General features: G+C 35.3%; 1 protein-coding gene across 5 annotated transcripts in view; it reads right to left on the reverse strand.

Moving 5' to 3' along the window:
- Window positions 1–21026, reverse strand: part of LOC140670445 (cell adhesion molecule Dscam2) — a 169945-nt gene that overhangs the window by 132165 nt on the left and 16754 nt on the right. For 4 of the 5 annotated variants that reach the window (XM_072901042.1, XM_072901038.1, XM_072901041.1 and 1 more), the window contains exon 2: window positions 9696–9788. In XM_072901042.1, coding sequence (XP_072757143.1) covers window positions 9696–9753 — 58 coding nt within the window. In that variant the 5' untranslated portion in view covers window positions 9754–9788. Of the gene's footprint in view, window positions 1–9695; window positions 9789–11536; window positions 11968–21026 lie in introns of those variants that run through there. The other variant, XM_072901040.1, reaches the window with a different exon arrangement.

Raw genomic sequence — 21026 nt, forward strand, 5'->3', positions numbered from 1 at the left:
TCGATTACGATATAATAAATTGAATGAAAAATAATAAACAATTTTTTTTTTATTTGGATTTTGATGCAAAAATAAAATGTACATTAATAAATACTCTCTTCTTTATAAAGTATTTAAAATATTGCAGCTGAATAAAAAGTTATATATAGTTATTATACTTTAAGAGTTGTGAATAAAAAAAAAAAAGGAATTTAGAGATTATATGCGTGATAAAAGAATCGCAATATTCAGATATCTTTATTTATGATATTTATAACATATATTTTTTTTATATATTTATAACTTATACTTTTTCATAATTTCAGTATATACAAAATTTGAATGTAATAAAAAAAATTCTTTTATATATATTTTTGACACTTGATGTTTTTTCATCTCACAAAGTTTGCTCGGACTAAAAATATGAAAGCAAAATAATAACTCAAAAAAATAATACTCTTTTTTTTTTTTAATTAGAAACATTAGAAATTAATTTTCAGTTAAGCTAGAGAGAGAGAGAGAGAGAGAGAGAGAAAGACAACATCGATCAAAATTGACGTCATAAAGAATATGTAATCGGCGCGCACGAAAACGAGAGATGCCGCGTTCTCGCAGAGACGCCGGGAAAACTTTCACGATAGATAATACATTTCACGATTGGCCGCGCTTGACATTTCTCGCGCGAATGGAAATCCCTGCAGACGTCGTGCGAGGGGGAGGAAAGGGAGAAGACGAGCGTCGCAATTACGAAGTCGCGATAGTCACAATATCCTCATCTATCGTTCTCCACCCACGCGAGTCGGCTTCCTCCTCCTCCTCCCCCTCCTCCTTTTCCTCTCATCGACATCGAAGGTCGTGTGGCACGGCGGAGGACCGCGATAATCTTGAAATCAATAAAGTGTCACCGCGGATTTCTCTCCCATAGTAACGTACGTAGTGCGCAAGCTCCGCGTCATCCTAATTTGCGACGCGTCCGCCGCCGTATTATAGATGAAGCCGCAGCTCTCTCTATATAAGAGCGTCGCGAAATTGCCGATAACTCCGTTAACCCGCAAATGCGCTCTTACACGATACGTCATTTTACGTTAAAGATGTAAAAGGCAATAATTTCTTGTGTTTTTATTACTTTTTACATAAGAGGTACTCCAGATTTCTGTGTATCGTAAAATCGAACGAAATGCTGATATTTTCGCGCTGCGATACGTAAAATGCGCGAAATGTTATTTCCCGTGTTCGAATAAATCGAGCAAATCGGCGATTATGTAAAGTGAAATAAATCTCACGGCCACACGTATAAAAGTACATATCTCCGATATGCGACATCAATTTGTTTCCTCTAAATTGTCTTTAACAAAATACACAACCTGGTACCATTAGAAAGATAATTGTAAATAAAAGAAATAAATTGAAAATATACAATGAAATTTTTTCATACGTTTCGTTTTAGGAAAAAAAATAGCTTCAAATATTTGTCAGATTCAAATGTACTTAATTGTAACTGGATTCAATAAATTTCCCTGCACGCATTATCTCTATATACGCATATGTGATTACATAAACTTTGTCAAAATATCGCAAATTCGAAATACTAAATAAGATAAAATCTTTTCACTACTTTTATTTTATCAGTTTAAAAAAATATTGCACATGCAACCTGCGTTCTTCGCGTTTGTAAAGACACTTTGCATGTTTTTTTATATTTAAAAAATTTCTCCTTACAATTATTCAACGCTCGTAATATCATACAACTACACATGATTGAAAATTACCATATTTTTTTTTTTTTTTTTTTTTTTTTTGAATAATTTGCGCGTAAAGAAATTCTCTTCCTTTAGATTTATTTTTTTCAGGAATTTCTTTTATACCACCAGTTATAAGGCCCTGTATAGAAAGTATGCACTTATATCAAGATATATTCGACGGCGCATGTATTCAGGTCGTTCAAGATTTACGATTCCCTACCCCAGCCCGAAGTGGAAAATATAATCTACTAGACTTTACCTTACGCATGATAACGAGGGTCCGATGCGAGGGCGTAAGCGCCGCTCGTTCGATAACAGATACGGAGGTGCTATTACATTCGCGAGTAAAGAGCTTGCGGGCAGACGGTGTTACGAAATAAGAGCAAAGAAGAAGCGACGGAGGGTGGAGAAGAGATAAAAAGCCGAGCGAAAACGCGCTCTCGCACGGTGAGATTTCTCACGCGCGGGCGTAGTTGCATATTTACGCGAAGGAAAATCGAGGCGTTCGTTCTGTGCTTCGCCCGCGATATTTATAGCACGCGGGTTTCGCTATCAGATAGATTACCTTCTCCCGGGATGGACGTCGATCCTGATCGTGCATTGACCGAACGGAAATCACAACTGTCGTTTCCAAAATGTCAACCGTTCTTTCGTCATCGCGTTTGACCTTTTTTTTTTTTTTTTACTTATAACAATCGAGTTTTGTTACACAAACGAATCTTCTTTTTTTTTTTTTTTTTTTTGTTAATACGAAATATAATCAATTGTCTTTCGAAAATAATTATTTTTATCCATTTTATAAAGTGCGCGATGCAAGGTAATCTTTAACAAAAGAAAAGTAGCAGTTCACATCTTTAAAAAAGGGCCGATAAAATTTCTCACCGAGTCTGAAAGAATTAAAAGAATAATGTAATTGGGTTGTACATACAGCGCAATTGCGATATAACTGACATAACGTTAATTAAAATAATACCTATTTATGAAACGTGAAACGCATTCCACAACAGCTCCGATATTATTTAATATTAATTAAATTTCGCGAAAAACGAGGAGAAACGATACATTAGCCGGAAAATCACTGGCGCATGTATTCAACGACCTAATTTATTATTTTCAACTCCCGCGAAAGATGCTATCGCCCCTGTTTAGTCAGCTACATTCGCGATTTCCCTTCCGTAATTATATGCGCGCGCGGTGCGACATTGCGTGAAATTAATATCCGCCGAGAGACGGATAATAACGTTGACTGAGGACTCGCGTGGTCGAATTGAACGAATAATTTCGAGGGCTAGGGTTAATATATCGGGCGTGAGCTATCGATCAATCTCTCGTCTCCCATGATCCTGCTCTCTCTTTGACGGAGGATTTCCATGGGGCCTTTATATCCGCAAGGAATCCCAATAAGTTTTTCGTCAGGACTCCAATCCAATCGCCGCGACTCCCTGATTCTATCTTGGCCGCGTGGAAAGTGCCTTTTTCCCACGAGGCCGGTGGTCGATGCGGTTCTTTAGACGCGAGAAGTGAGCGCATCGCCCGTGCACGTACGTACACATACGCGTACACGCGCACAAAGACACGTACGTGTTGATAAATAAGTAACGTGGTGAATTCTCTCGAGCCGAAGGTTCAATGGACCACTACCATCGCGGGTAACTGCCCTCTCAATTCCACCGTGCGATTAATAACGTTGAAAGCACGGATCTCCAGCCGGCTAAAAAAAGCTCAATTCGTTTTAACACCTTAAAGCCATCGTCGCGTATATTCCTTACCTTAGGATTCTTTACTTCGAATAATTTTACTTTTTACATATATTTATAATTTTAGTAATTTTATATATATATATATTTTTTTTAATATATTTTATCACATTTTTTCAGTTATTTTATATACGCACTATTTGAAAAAATAAAATTTTTTATATTAAATGTTTTAGTAATTAAAATATTTAATAATCTAGCTACATTTGTAGATACAATGAGAGTCAATAGCAGCATTACGATAATTGATAAAATTCTTGTTAAGAAAAAACTGATTGTCAATTTGTGCGACTTGTCCAGTCGTGATATAAATCGACTATAGATGTTCCATATATTTTTAATCTCATTAAAGTAAAATAAATATTAATATGGTTTATAAATGGTCATCAAACGATGTATCGATAAATCTTTTTATGATATTATTTTCCGATCTTTCGCAGATTTTCACATTGTATTTATTATATTCATTATACAGTTATTGTATTATATTGTATTACATGTATCGTATAATATAAAAACCCCGGAAAACTTTGCTGTTAGACGATAAAAAGAGATGATAAAAATGCATACTGATACCAAAGTCAATTATCGTTTCAATCATCAGTTAAGGTCATAGACCCGAAACGTTGAAATAATTGCATTGCGTGCCTAAAGAGTCCTTCGTTATGTTAGATAATCAGTCGTATGACGTTAAAATTGAATAATGAATGAAAGAGAAGGGAAGTTGAACTCCAATAATTATTAAACATAAACTGTGCATTATCCATTACCGATATTTGCAAGCATCATGTTTAAACATTTTATGTCACAGAAAATTAAATATCAATGCTACAAAAATGAGTGAGTCATTCTTTAATTGCTTTTGCAATATTAATCTTCGCGTCCAAAATGTAAACGTAATTTTCTTGTATTTTACTGATTCATATTTTGCTTGTTTTCTTTACCCGATTATTTGGATTATATGCAATGATAATGATTGATATTTCGCAACAAAAAATATTTAAAAATATACATACATCATATAACAGTAAAAATTTCCGCGAATTGGAAATAATATTATCAATTAATTTAATCATATATACATTACGAATTTTCGTCTGACTATCTATTAACCCTTACTCTGTATTTTTATTTTTGGCACCTTCTAACTGTGCATGGGGGTCAGCGTATTTTCGACAAGTTTATTAATATATAAAAGTGTTTTAAAAAATCTGAAAAAATGTATATATACCTTCTTTGAACATTCTAAATAAAGACTAAAATAATAAATTTGCAAAATAATTTACTTAAATACATATTATTTTTTGATTATTTGTTTTCGAGAAATTGACGTTGTTAGAAAAATCACAGACAAAAATGATCAGTACGGAATAAGGGTTAATTACGATACAAAGGAATAAAAAAAGTACCGAATGCTGAAATCAAAATTGTTAGTTTTCAAGTGGTCTAGTAAAATGTAAGTGGTTGAAAAAGTCTAAACACTAACAGAGAAATCTCCGTTGTATTTCGAACAACATCGAGACGATGCCGGGCGAACCGTTATTACTCGTTTGGGCATCGATCGGGCCTGTAGTATGCTCGCGAGGGGAATCTCAATAAGCCTCCTCCCTGTTCATCCCTGTAGTATCGAAGGCGCCGATACGAACACCGGTATCGAAAGCAGTGCCCTATCGCAAAACGGGACCAGAAGGGAAAGAGGAAGAAGCGAGAACGAATCGACGTAGGTGCCGAATGCTGAAGTAGAACGTAATGTTCTTTACGCGTGTGGATCAGATCGGTTCAACGTATAAGCGACGGCCGATAAATAAATAACGCAGGGGTGAAAGGAGCCGCTATCCGGTCGGCGGTTGAGCGGCAATAAAGAAAAGTAACGCCGGGACACCCGTGAAAGAGAATCAATTCGATTCGTCTTACCACTTTGCTCTCTCTCTCTCTCTCTCTCTCTCTCTCTCTCTCTTTCTTTAACCACCCCGCGGTGCCTTTTCCCTCACCTTCCATTTCACATCCTCGGCGAGTCTCACGCCGCCCCACGATGGTCGTTTCTTTCCAACCCTCGACCTTCTTTCCGACCCTCTTTCTCTCGCAGCGCAACAAGTGCGCCAGAATCGCATCTTTAAGAAAGCGGTCTCGTACTCCCCCCTCCCCTCCCCTTCCCTCCTCGCCCCCGGGTTTTCACCACCTTCGTCTGCTCGCTTCCAACCCTGACTCGAGTCACCACCTAACCACCCACCGTTCCAGCCGAGAGTTTTCCTTCTCGTCTTTTTCCCCGTCTTCTCCAGCCTTGTTCGTTCTCCTTTCTCACTTTCAGCTATTTCTCACCCATCCCCCCCTTCTGGCCGCAACTATCTTCCAAATCACTCCGCGCTTTCTCTGTCTCTTGTCTTTCCGTTCTCTATCTGTCGCTTTCGCGTTTTTCCTATTATTCTTTTCTCGGAAATGCCTCACGCGCATCCGAATGGTTTGCCAACCACCCTTTTCAATGCTTTTCTCATCTGTTCGCCCTGCCTTCTTCTCCCGCTGACTATCATCTCTTATCATCTTTTGTTTTTTCATATTCTTCACCCGATGGTACGTTTAGCGCAAACATATAGGAAATGAAAAGATATAGAGAACAGACTAGACGATGGAAGCTGACAAAGACGATACTGAAAAATAGACTTCGCGGCTCGATCAACACGAATCTGCGACGCCGATTCACGAACTTTCGCGATTACAAAACAACACAATGTCGTAATAATTTAAAGAATGAAATGATCATCTGCTGCGCTATCGTTACAGTAATCAACATAATCAAAACAATGTACAATATATGAGTTGACGTAACTTAGAATTTTAGAAAGAATGTTGCATCTTATCATTAATTAAAGTCATAAAAATCATTTATGATATAGCTTAAAACAATTTCACTGAATAAGTCAGTTAAAAAAGAAGACCAAAAAAGAATTGCTAATTTTATTGAAATGCAAAATTAATTAAGAAGAATACGAATAAAATAGCATTATTCTTTCAACTATATACTATCTAGATTTAATATTAAAATACTTGAGGAAACTTTATTGTTGTATGTTGGAGAATTTTTTTTTATTTAACCATAAAAAATTGTGTAATTCTTACGTAATTTTATATATCTATGCTTGAACCATTAACTTTGATCTCAGTATTTTTTTTATTCCTTTGAATCCTTTGTATCATAATAATAGTCAGACGAAAATTCGTAATATATGTATAATTAAATTAATTGATAATATTATTTCCAAATATCCAATATATATATACACACACATATATATATGTATATATAATATACATTTAAATTGCCTTATTTTTTCACCAATATAAACATGAATGACACTTTATTATAGAAAAACAATTCATTTTAATTTTACAAAAAAATTGAGTTTACTTGCAATTTAAAATTTCATTTCAGTCACGAAATTACTGCATGTTAACTTTATCTAACATTATAGTTATTAAATTTTACGTCAAATAACTTACTTTAATGAAAAATTTTTTCTCTAAAGTTTTCTAATTCTTTGCAACAATATTTCCTTCTCTTTCTCGTCCTCTTTTATTATTGCCTCTTTTTATATTATTTTTTGAATTTCCTGAGCTTCTCTCCTGACACTTAAATCCATATTTAATACTACGAAATAAAACGTCGGATTTGAAAACTGCCGATAGGCGGAAAATTTAACGAATACCGGCGCGCTACAAGGTATTACGCGGACATCTGCGACCCTGTCGAACGCGACGTTGGATCATCATTCGTTGAAACACGCTGAATTTATTGGGGGTTTAATGCCTCTCGGGACGTTTATAGGAGCGCAATAAATAAACTCGAGCGCGCTGTTACGAGTGACAGGAACGTTACCGGAGGCCGAAGAGCGTACCGCACAGAGAACATTGTATTGCAAAGCCCGGCAAAAATGCAACTGCCATTTTCCCTGACATAATTGCAACGTGCTGCAATTAATTAGAAAGATCAAATGGTCACTTCACTAAAAATAAATTTTCTGATATACAATTTTTTTTTTAAATTTATATGGCTATATATGTAGATAATATGAGAAAAATTGAAAATATGTGTAAGTTAAATATTATTTGAAATTTTGAACGAGTAATCATACATTGTCAGATTACAAAATAAAAGGAGACACAACCTCTAGATCCAAACTATTAACTTATCTTGGCAAGATTACAAGAAAGAGGAGTGCTCGATTTTATATCACGATTTAGAAGCGGGCGTAACGTCTGACAATAAAAACGTACGTTGACGCATCGTCTTCGATCCCGAGGACGCGTAACTTCTCGAGAAATGGCACGCCGTCAAGATGATCGACGAAGTGCCCGAACGGATGTCCCGGTTTAACGATCGGGAAATTCGACGAAAAGGAAAGTTATTAATGACCAAAGTTGGACGAACGTCGGGAACGGCGGGCGAGCGCGACAGGGTGGAACTCTCGATTACAAAGCACGCGGGTGAGAGTAGGGTTACAAATTGCGCCCGAAAGTTGCCCTGCTGCTCTATAGCAGGATAATGGATCTCGAAATAAACGAAACTGCCGTCGGAGCAATAATTTAAGCGGATTCCACGCCACGCGGTGGCTCATGGTTTCGTCACGCGGTTTCGAGTCGAGTTTGACGTCGAGTCGAGCAAGCGAGGCTGCAAAGTGGCAGAAAATCAATCGGACACCCCGGGATACTTTGAGGCCCCGTAAAACGAGAGAATTCGTATCTATTCTCGCGTCGAGAGAGAGAGAGAGAGAGAGAGAGAGAGAGAGAGAGAGAGAGAGAGAGAGAGAGAAATAAACAGGATTGTATATTCGTTCGAAACGTAACGAATACGGCTGTAGTGGCGTAAAACGAGACCCTGTTTCGCAAAATTTCGAAATGTCTGTCGAAAAATTGAACAAAAAATACGATTATCTGTGTAAAAAATTTTCGCAAACCTACGACAATTTGCATCGCGATGTAATCATTAATATCCCAGTTGCAGCATAATGGAATATTTATGACTGCTTAGTAATTTATGAATGTATTAATACTAAATAATCTTGCGAATATTTATGTGTTTTTACGGAATTTTGATATAAAAAAAAAAAAGTATTACTTATAGAAGATTATAATGAAATTTTGTAAACATAAATTATATACATCATCAAATTTTTCCACGTTTTTCTAGAAAAACAAAATAAATAAAACATCTTGGAAATTTCTACTCTGTTGCAAATCGCATCTCTTCCTGTTCCGTAACTATTTCTAATTCGTATCATTTACAATTGCACTTAACGAGCAAAGTATTTAGAGAAGGAATATAATAATAATAACATTTCATAAATAAATGCATCTTGACATTCACATTATGTTATTTCTAATGTTTTGCATAATGTTTCACATTTATCTTTCTTTCTCTCTCGCTTTGGTAAGAGAGAAGCTTTTGTAAATGTAATCATAAATTAGTCGAATCTCGTTACGGAATTTAAAAAGCGCATTGCGAATGCATACATCTGAATTGTAGAACGCTGAGCTCTCTTGTAACAGATCGGCGCGTTTGCCGCGCGAAAGCAACCGTATGCGCGAATTATACCTGACACGCACGGTAAGCGGTACGCTGTTACATATATAACATTGTTAAATTCTACGTGTGACCTGAAATAGTAGCGTCACGTACTCTATCGTACGGGAGTCGCGTGATCCCTGGTTTCGAAGACCGTATTGTTACGACGACGGCTCATGTCAATCGCATTATTTTTTTTTCCCCCTTTATTTTACAGAAGATACACGCTTCTCCCGTAGACGCGATAACTAATTCGAAATACACAGTAATTTTATTCGAACCACTTTCCGTCGATTAATAACGTGAAATTATCGTAAGTTACACTGTAACGTGTGTCACGTCTACTTCGCATAATATATAACGCAATAAAAAAAATTCCACGTTAATTATCATCGCGAGAGCTATTACAATCTTCCCGCCACTCTCATTTCGAGGATTCATTAAATCCAAGCAACGAGCGATCCGTAACTCGAGCGATTTAAAGCCGATGAAATTGATTTTTAAAGAGCACGGCCGAATTAGCATCGTAACGAGAGCGCGCGCGAGACGAGATCATTTGCATGGGCACGGCACCCACCCGTCCTACGATTCGTGAAACCCCCCTCCCCCCCCCCGGGATACCTATATCGGTGGCGTAGCCTCCCTCGTGTTCTTACTTACCGCGAACAAGGATGAGGATGCTGAACAGCAGCGCGGTGCTGAACGGCCAACCGGCCATCCTGGCGTGGAGCGTTACGTCGATTCAGCTTCCTCCTGAAACAATACAAGCGTGCCCAATCAATCAACCTATTCCGCTATACCCGAGCCAACTCCGATCCCTGCCTCTCCTCTTTCCTCTCCCCCGCCCCCCCTCCTCTTACTCTCTCTCTCTCTCTCTCTCTCTCTCTCTGCAACCCTTCATTTCTCAGCGCAACCCCGTTGTCTGTCCCGCGTCCTCATCGTTCGGGCCTCGTCCCACCTTTCGATTCCTCCCCCCAACCCCCGTCCCCTTTTCCTGGCAGACTGCCCGTTCCACGTCCAACTTTGCCGCGACCCCCTTCCCTCTCCGTCGTTCCACCCCGTTCCGCTTACACGCCAATCCCCTACGCCCCGTATCGACATTTTTTTTCTCTCTCGAATTCATGCCTGAAGCGGGGGTTGTCTGTTCAATGAAAGTCCTCCCAGACGGTGCGCGTCGAGCGACGTACATAATCGTGAAACATGCGATGCGTGCCACTAGCTCGGGTATCGGAAATGCCCCCCCCCTCCCCCCCTCGTCCCCTCTTGTATTTATTTGCGCGTTTTTTCGCCGCTCGACGCGAGCCACGAAAGTCCTCGACCTCACCGAGGTTGAACAGCCCTCGTTGGATAATTCTAGGGATATTTGGTATATTTGAAATGCTAAAGATGATTGGTGGAATATTGAGAGCCATATTTGTGAAATTAATTCAATGTGAAGATCAACGCTTAATTTTAAGTTTCTTAAAAAGTTTAAAATATTTTGATTTGAAAGTAACGAAAGTAAATGATGATTAATACTTTTCTGCATCTAATTTATCTAAATAAATATAAAAATATTTCTTCACTTGTAATGTAAGAACAGAATAAATAATTTGTTTATAGTTCCTTTTATAATAAAAACCGTGGCTATTCATAAGTAATATTGCGTAAAAGAAACTTATAGATTGCTAGTATATTTTACAAAAAAAAAAAAAAACATACATAGATCATATACGTATTTTATCAATCTGAGAAAAGAAAAAAAAATGATATTTTAAACGTATTATAAGTGACAGCATAAAAAAAGTTAAACGCGATATACGATATCGTTAAAAAGAAAGAATCGATTTGTGGTCGCAAGAGTGTGAGTTATTTGATGTTAAATTGAGCTCTCTTAAGCTGACAAAATCAAATGGGCAACCTAATAGATTATTTAGTACTTATTTTGTACTATTTTGTACCACCAAAAATAATTTTGTACCCCATGCCAATTCAGAAAAAATCGTGGCGCTGCTAACTTAATATTAAGCTAGCAGAACCAAAAGAAAAAATTTTTTAAATAAATAAAACAAAACAGATACAATTAGTACTGAATTTGTACTAATTTGTACCACCGAAAATAAATTTGTACCCCGTGCCAATTAAAAAAAATTGTGGTCCTGCTAACTTAATATTCAACTATCGTAATAAAAACCATTAAAAATGAAAAATAAAAATGCATCTGATTAATACAGCATTTGTACTAATTTGTACCACCAAAAATAAATTTGTACCCCGTGCAAATTAAAAAAAAATTGTGGTCCTGCTAACTTAATATTCAACTATCGTAATAAAAACCATTAAAAAATGAAAAATAAAAATTGATTTTGCTGATTTGGTCCTGCCAGCTTAAGAGAGCTGATATTCTTACGTGTAGTTAATCATAAGAATTAATCAATTATGTTAACAATTGCTAATTATAAAGATTATAATTAGCTAATCGTATTTTAAAGAATAATACGGTATATACGAAGTACGCATACCTATTCCTTCGAATATCGCCGTATATATGACAAGAGCAACAGCGCGCTACGTCTGTAAAGGTCGAGCGCCGAACACTGTGTGACGATGTAAGATAACAAATTCCTTATGCCTATAAAATAATATACGTAGGTATGTCGAATATCCTTTGTAAAAAATAGTGACGCGTCCTTGTTTGTATCCTTGGTATGCGTGACGTAGGAAGACACGGTATAGGACATAGTGGGGGAAGGCAAGTGGGGGAAAGGACCGCCGCGTCGCGCAGAAAGCAGAGAGACGAAAAAATTATTATTGTTCAGCCAACGCTCGAGAGTTAACAAGTACGTATTCGACATACATATCGTCGTTTATATCAATAAAGTTTTTCTACCTTATTGTTAGTAGCTTTCGATATACGATCCATCTGATTCTTTTAAACTAGTTTTACTTACAACACCTTTCGTTCTCAAGTTTTAAATTAATTTTATTAATAAATGAGTGTATTACAATTTTTCGCTTCATCATTCGATCCTGCGATTCGTATTATTTCAATCTGAAAATGATTAATATATTACATCATCTCAATCCGCGAAAAATTCAAAGTGCGAAAAAGCATCTAAGGTATATTTAAAGATTATTATTAGAGAAATATGTATCGTCCGTAATAAAATAATAAAATTAATAGTTAATAATATTAATTGGAAATCGCGAGAAGTATTGCTACGATATATTCGAAATAAGAATCGCAACTAGATACTAGATATGATGAAAATCATAAAAATTAAACATACTTAGCATCATACGTTTTCAGATTTCCTCCGATTTGCATGTAAATGTAATTTTCCAATCATTTTCAGATTAAACGTATAATAATATACAAATTAGCTCTCTTAAGCTGGCAGGACCTAATGGATTATTTAGTACTTATTTTGTACTATTTTGTACCACCAAAAATAATTTTGTACCCCATGCCAATTCAGAAAAAATCGTGGCGCTGCTAACTTAATATTAAGCTAGCAGGACCAAAAGAAAAAACTAAAAAAATAAATAAAACAAAACAGATACAATTAGTACTGAATTTGTACTAATTTGTACCACCGAAAATGAGAGAAGCTGTTAAATTGTCGGTTCTTGTATACCCGACGTCTTTCTCGCAGAGATAAAATGTCCACGTATTTTTTATCGTGTTCTTACAAATTTCGTTCAAAGAGACCAAATCTGGAGCATTCGATTCGCTTCACGACGTAGTTGCATCGTGGCACGGCAAAAGGGTGACCTACACAGCCCTTATGTATTTCACGCACATATACATGAGTGATCTGCAATAGTGTGCTGCTTTTACCTGCGCTTATCTTTCCCTACTTCTTCGTTGAATATTTTTCGAGCTTCTACTCGTAAAGAGAACATAAAGAAATACTTGCAACCCACTGAGAGAGTAGAAGGGCAAACCTTACAAAGTGTAATTACAAAGTAATATTTTATACATATATGTCACACACACACACACATATATATATATATATATATATATATATATATATATATATATATATATATATATATATATATGCAAAGCATCCTAGTTTAATTATAACAAAGTTTTCTATTTTAAAAGATTTGAAAATATATTAGAAACAAATTAGAAATACATTTATCTTGAAAAAAAAATGTTTTAGATTAATTATAAGATATTAAAAAATATATCCATAAAAGTTGTAAGTTTTGACTTTGAATGAATATTAATAAAGTCATGTTAAAGTCATTTATCCTAAACTTTTTAAATAAAATCTTTCACTTTTATTATATATTATTATAATGAAAACTTTTTAAAATGATATGATTAATATCTTTTTCTTTAAGACTTTCTAAGTTATCTACTGTAGAAGTCACTATTAAAGTACCGTCAAAATACCTAACAATAACATACATTCGTAAGAATTTCTTTTATGTGTATGTGTGGATCGCCAGATTTAGTTCGTTTAATTGTCTCTTGTAAGGATACTTGAAAAAGTGTAATTTATCTTTTCCTTCTCCAATAAATTTTAAAATCTGGAAGATTTGTCGCGAAATAATTGATAAGATGGGATTTGTGTACCTCATCAATTTTATCGGATCGCAGTCTCAATTTCTGCTGATTGTCAAATTCTGTGCAGAAACAATTTTTCAAGCATTTAGTAAAAATACATATACAAGCACCTCTTTGAAAAATATTCGATTAAATTATTAATATAATGAATATAAATTTTAGATTATATTTTAGCAAAATATAAATATAATATCAGGTAAATTTTATTTTATATAGAATAACTCTAATTGTATAGTTTTTATTATTCAATGTTTATTACTTGTATTATTCTAATATGATTACAGTTTATAACTTTAAAGAATCCAAACAGAGAAAAAGGAATAAGTTCAGAAAATGTATACATGTGACAGTTGTATTCTGAAAAATAGCCAAACGTGCCTTTCCTATTGCTAACAATAAGATGTCCTTCTATTCCTAGCATCATTGACGAAACGGGTCACTAGAAAGCAATTCTGCGCTCACAATTAAGTTTACAGATACGATCGAATGTCTGTCGTACCATTTTCTAGCGATGAGACGCGCAAACTGATTGTGAGTAGAAAAGACGAGCGAAAAAACAAGCAAGGAAAATCAATCGACCGAATTGGACTTAACAATACACAATGACTGGTGACCCGATTTCCAAGAAAAATGTTGAAGTTGTCAAAGATATTCGAAACTAAGTAACGTCTCCTAAAGCGAGATATGTCAGAGTGCGCAAAAAAGTCTGTGTAGAGATTGCATGATAAATTATAACAATAGCTGTCTTTTTTAAATTTTCTATTTGGAAAAAGAATTTCTTATTAATATTTCAGTCTACATTAAGAAGAAACCCATTTTTTCATTGCAGTTAACACTGTAATCACAATGTCATTTCCGCAATTTGTATATATGCAGATCGACTATACTATTTACGGAGAAATTATTTTAATGTTCTGGAGTATTCTGCTGTGCGAGTATTAGATTAATCTGATTTATGTCAGCGTTTATATCGAGTTGTTAATCATCGTTCATTTTGTGAAATCTATTTTCGAGGGTTATTACTCATATCACTTTTAGAAAGAGAGACCAAATAACTTATATACGAAAAAAAAAAAAATTTATTATATAATATATAATTTATCACTATTATACAGGAAATTAAAAATTAATCATTTTGGCTCATCATTTCGATAATTTTGTGACATACTTCTTATGAGATTTTTTCATTTTACAATTTCTAACAATAAGTACATTTGTATCGTTTATCAAAGATATTTTCTCCTAATAATAGTCAGCAGTTATTAAACTGAAAATTTAGTACATTTCCTCAAGCTTCTGTCTTTTGCAAATTCCAAATCTCTGTATATGTACGCTAATCGTCACAGAGTATTGTAGCGTTCTATACCTTTGTAACGCAAGATGCAAAACTAATTAACACATTACTGTTTCCGCAATCGCGTAATGTAATACTAAACCTAACGTCTTGGGGACGCTTATGTTTGAAGATACGGTAACGTGGCTAAAGAGGAAATTAGATGCGCGTGCTCGAATACGAGAGAGGTCGTGTATAATTCACGCATCGGCGCAAAAGGTAGGGAATAAAACGATGTAAACTCGCCTTCCTAAATCACTTGTCCAGGAGAGAATATTCCATAAGGATTAACTTTAGGTGCGATGAATCAAATTGCGCGGTTGCGAGCACGTCGAACGAATAATCGAGAAAATATCGACTGCTTGGTGTGTTTCGAATCGTGCTCGACCTCACGTATCTCCTTTGCGAGAGATTATTCGCGTGAATAATTTCCGTGTCATATACATACACGAGCCAGATGCAAATTTCGTTCTCATAAACCGCGATATATTTATTTTAAACATTTGAAATTATTGCACGATTATATTTAAAGGCCAGCTCGCGATTCATATCGTTAATATAGTTATTACGTTATTAATATTATATTATATTATATATTATATTAAAAACTAAAAACTGTGTGCGGCAAATATAATATATATGATTTTTATATTTCACACACACAATTTTCAATTTTCAATATAATATATAATATAATGTTAATAGTTTTTTATATAATAATAATAATTTATATATATATATATATGATTTATAAATCTTATAAATAATAATACATAGTTAATAATAAACTTTATAAATATAAAAAACAGAGGAAAATACATTTATAATCTCGAAATAAATAGACAGGGTAGATGAAAAAAAGGAAAAAAAAAATTTCATAGAGTTTTCAATTTCAATTTAATTATTTTCGCACCTCTGTGCTACGGATGCGGATCGTTAGCGCGCGTTATCAACGGAGATTTTTTTTACAGGTTGGCCGCGTTTTAAACCGCGTTCAAAGGTCTCAACACACGCACAGGATGTATTCATTGGCGGTCGCTGCTGCAGAATTAATGCTAGCCGGCTTAAATAGAAGGGAGGAAACAATAGAGAACACCGACGACAACAACGGAAAAAGACGGTAGCGTCGATGGCAACCATGGGTTTCGCCCCATCCGACGGCACCATCATCCTCGCCGACATCAAGAATACGTACTTTTGCTTGAATGCGAACTGCCTTGGCGATTATTTTTATTCCCGACTTCTCTCTTCATCTTCTGCTTCTCCTTCGTCATTGCATTTATTTATTCATCCACGATTTCTTTTTGCGCCGACGATTTTTCTTTCTCTCTCGGATGTTTTACCATCGTTCGAGATATCTTACGTATGTACGACGTCGATCGCGAAATTGTAAAGATTATAATGGTTGCTATACTATTTGTGTTTGCGACAGACTCGAAGATAAATAATGAGGAACTTTATTGTCGAGTTGGATGAATCAGTAATACAAGAAAGGAGTCAACTCTTTCAGGAGATGTAATAAATAATTACTCCAACATATAACGTAAAATTTAAAATTTGAAATTCTTAGTCAAAAGGAAATGGTATAATTGGGAAATAAAATATTCAGATTTTTTTTTTTGTTTTCACATAGAATACTTTAGCAGACAATAAAAGAAGAACAATTTGACTTTTAAATAAAATGTTAATACCCCTCTCAAATTGATGAGATATAACTTTCTTACTCTTTTCGTACAATATTTACATAATATTTATAAATCTACAATATTGTCAATTGATATTTAGGTACTGTGTAAACATAAGATTTTTTAAACCATTAAACCATAGTTATAATCCGCGGCTTAATAAATGACTTTCTTCATTAATCTCCGGTAACGTTGCATGACGGAAAGGTTCAAAGGCGGGAAGAATGTTTTGAGAAATTATTGTTGACGGGATCTTAATTCATCAGCCAGGACTATGAACAAGCAAAAATTCTATGACGTCGGTGAAACGTGTGGAACTTTTGCAAGGCACCAGCTGCTGTCGAGAATTCTGTTGTCCCGCTTTCCTCATATTCCCGCTCGTAGGTAGCGTAAACGGCGCACTAAGACCCCCGGTATAGTAATTCCACATTTCATTCCGCGTGTCAGGAAAATTTCTGCTATATCTCGCGAGCCATAAATCTTGCAACGTTCGCGGTCCGCGAAGGGATATTAATTAACGCGCGAATCATATATGCGTGAGAACACGTTATTAAATATTCTCATATATACACCGGGGCACGGTAGATATACTAAAGTAATTACCTTGTCGGAAGGGAAGGAGTGAAATGCTAGAATTGTTATTCTGTACAGAATTAATCGTAAATGCGTGAATTAAACAAATGGCTACTATAAAATTGCGATTAAATGACCGTGCGTGTAACGAACAATCGACTAGATATTTGTTATTTATTGTTGTTGTTACGCAAGTAACGGTAATTATTAATACGTAATTCTCTCTCTCTCTCTCTCTCTCTCTCTCTCTGTTTTTCTCGATCAAATCCATCGCAGTGAGCTGATACGTGCGATGATGGTCGATGCGAATCTAAATTTTATTGTGGCAATTAACGTGTCATTGGGACATTTGTAACCGATTGATGAATTTCTCAATATAATAAAGATTCAATTATTAAAGTAAGAAAACGTCACTATTTAAATTTTAAGATAATGTAAGAAATTTTTAAATCATTAATTTCACAAATTAATATTTTAAAATTAAACTATTAACTATTTAAGTTTAAAACTTTTTAAATTGAAAAATTCAATGAAATCACTCCTAATAAAATAGTCCTAATTTTAAGATAAAATTAAAAGTCTAACATGAAATTAATAAATTTTACCAAAATTGACAAGAGAATTAATATTTCATTGCAGACCTCCCTCTTGAAATTCTTAAGCTTTCAGTTTATACGCAATATACAGAGAATAAGAAAATAATCGATTGCGAAAGAATTCCAATTTAGTTTCGATTTTGTTTTTGGATTTTCCAGAGGGACATATCGCAAACGCGAATGTCAATTTCGATCACAAGCTTCGATTCGAATTTTCTCGCACGTTTACACGCGTGAGACGCGCTCGTCTCTCGACGAAAAATTTCTATTATCCTTCGGGAATTTTTATCCGCCGACATGCACTTCCCCGCGCGTGCTATATTCTGTTTCGTGATACTCCCTTTTTTTTCCCCGACGAGAGCCGCTTTGACCACGTTCCTGCACCGAGGAAAAATAAAATATCGGCGACGACGAGGGTATTCTCCCGCAGCCACTCGCGTCGAGAACTGACCCGTTATTTATAGTGGATTGAAATTCGGAGACCGCGATGCGCTTCCAGGAATTTCATTAAAATTATAGCTTAGATATTGGAACGCGAACCGGCAGCGTTCGCGCGTGAAGGATCGTTTATGAAACGTGAAACGACTATCATATGTCTCTTTATAAATATATAAAGTGCACCTTAAAAATATATGACCTGACGATAGAACATTAGTTATTTCCAGTATCGAAAATTTGCAACTGTAAAGTTTTAAAATTGTGACATAAAGGAGCAAATTAAAATATCGTATTTAGCTTAAAAAAAAAAAAAAAACTGCAAGAAATGTCAATTTTTTTTTTTTTATTGACTAAAAGTTGATATTCCGAGTGCAAGGAAAATAATGTACATATATAGGTAATGCAACCGATCCGTTGGAAAATATTTCGTTGTCAATCTTTCTTTACGTCAGATTTGCGATAATAATCACTAACGTCATGTTTATATTCGCACATCACATTATATTCGTATCTGATTTATATCACATTTACATTCTATGCACATCTGATTTTGACCGATGAGCGTATTTCTCCAGGCTACGTGGAATATTTAGTCATTTATTTGGCCACAGTCAGTCTCGTGGCAGCAAAGTTCCGGCCACTGTTAGTTTCATCGGATATGTGCATTACTCTTAAACGCGAAATGAGATAGGGACGATGAGTTGCTTCGTATTAGTCGCGAGCTCGAGTTTTCGTCGACAAGAAGATGATGGATCGCCCGGAGCGATGGAGCGACAACGCGCAAATTTAAAATACGAGCAGAAACTTAGCAACGCGTTATATGTCGCTCGTGATCGAGTGCTCCTAGAAACGAGCCTTCAATGTTTCACTCAATATTGCGCGTGACAAATGAGAAATTCATGCTCTGATATAACAATCCTAAATTTTTAATTTAATTTAATTATTACTTTAATAGAAATTCCAAACTCGCTATTATATACCATAAGAGGGAAGCTGAATGTGTTGAATTTAATTTAAATGTAAATATTATTTTCATCATGTACGAATTATTATTATTGTAGTTTATAATATTAAGAAGAGGATATCTTATTCAACATTAAACTTTCCATAATATATAGAGGCATATGCATAATAATAGATATAATTAGCTTATAATTAGTTTATGTAAAATTATTGCAAGACATGTTTCATATCAAAGAGAAGTTTCGCTAATTCTGCAACAGAGAAGAGTATCTAGAAGTCGTCCTAATTTAAATTCATATTATTTCAAATCATGTACAAATGATTCGCCTTTATTCGAACAAAGATATATAAAAAAAAGAAATAAATTAACTTCATTAATGGAAAAAAAAAATAACATGATAAAAAGACTTCCATATCCTCCCTAATTTGTTCAATTTATTCCAGGTAGCTTTTCTTATTTACGATCTCAGACTTTCTCCCTAATTTTTGCTATAATCGTGTTTCATGTCCTAAATAGATCAACCTGTATACGTGCTTGCGTTCGAGAAGGTAAGGTCCTCCTGGCCTCCCGGCTTGCTTGCGTCTTTACGGCGGAAGGAAATATATTTTTGCAATAGCTAGAGAGAGACAGAAAGAGAGAGAGAGAGAGAGATGGAAGAAGAAAGAGAGAGACTGCGATTACCGACGTAGTAAAAGCAACGAGGCCCCCCGCGGCCATTCGCGAGGAATCCGCGCCGTTTCACTTTATCGTTCTCGTCGTCGGACCATCCTGAAAATACGGAAACGTTGCCGTATATATCCCTGGAGAATCGCAGTCTTGCAGCCAGTTTCGTAGTCGATCACAGAAAGGGCACACAGGACCACTGCGCCTGGGAAAATTCGCCCCGCGAATCACGTTTTAAGCTTTCTGTCGAGAAGTTATATACCGAATGTCCAACGCGGACATCCGATAGATATTTCCGATATCTGTATCGATCAGACGTAAAAATGTCTCGCAGATTTTCAGGGCTGAAAATCTGCGAGACATTTTGGTTTAACGGAATAAAAACGAAAAAAAAAACACCTGAGTATATATAAAATATTTAAACATAAATTAATTATTTCTAAAGCATATCCTATATATTTTGTTTATACAGAATTTTTATATACAAAATAGAATACTATTGCCACTTGTTTACAGTCATTTGATGTAGCATTAGCGAGGATTTGCAATTCTTATCGAGCCTCATGGAGACTAAACGGAGAAGTGCCAAACTTTCGCGATCCTTTAATGCGCTTTTTAAAGGTCGTATTGAAATAGTTCGTAGACGGAACGTACACCCTTGTAATTCAATCGATTTGAAAAAGTATCGGTTGAAAGTTTTGCGCGAAAAGGGACCAAACTTCTGCAAAAATTGCGTTTCGGCCACTCCATCGGGAGTTCTCGCTTTTATCGACTCCACTCAAGAAAGTAAAAAAAAAAAAAAAAAAAAGAAAAAGAAAAAAGAATACAAAATCTCGTTGTGCTCGTAAATTGCTTTTCGACTTTGTCAGGATTTTTTTTTTATTAATATCCGAAAAAAGGAACATCGCACGCGAGAGAATTGCGAAACTCGGAGCAACTTGTGTATATGGCACAGTATGCTGATATTTTCGACATAACCATACACACCTAAAAGATGGAGCACATAAAAAGATAAGATACTTTTCTCTCAGATATTTTAGTACAAAGTTTGCAGTTAAATATGTAAAGTTCTCACAACTGTTCTGCGTTGAGAGATTCGTTATTCTATTGTAAAAATAATAAATATTGGCTCACTTACATTTGTAAAGCTTGGTTATAAAAATAGTTATACATTT

This window comes from Anoplolepis gracilipes, chromosome 10 (genome assembly GCF_047496725.1).
Source record: "Anoplolepis gracilipes chromosome 10, ASM4749672v1, whole genome shotgun sequence".
Lineage (NCBI taxonomy): Eukaryota > Metazoa > Arthropoda > Insecta > Hymenoptera > Formicidae > Anoplolepis > Anoplolepis gracilipes.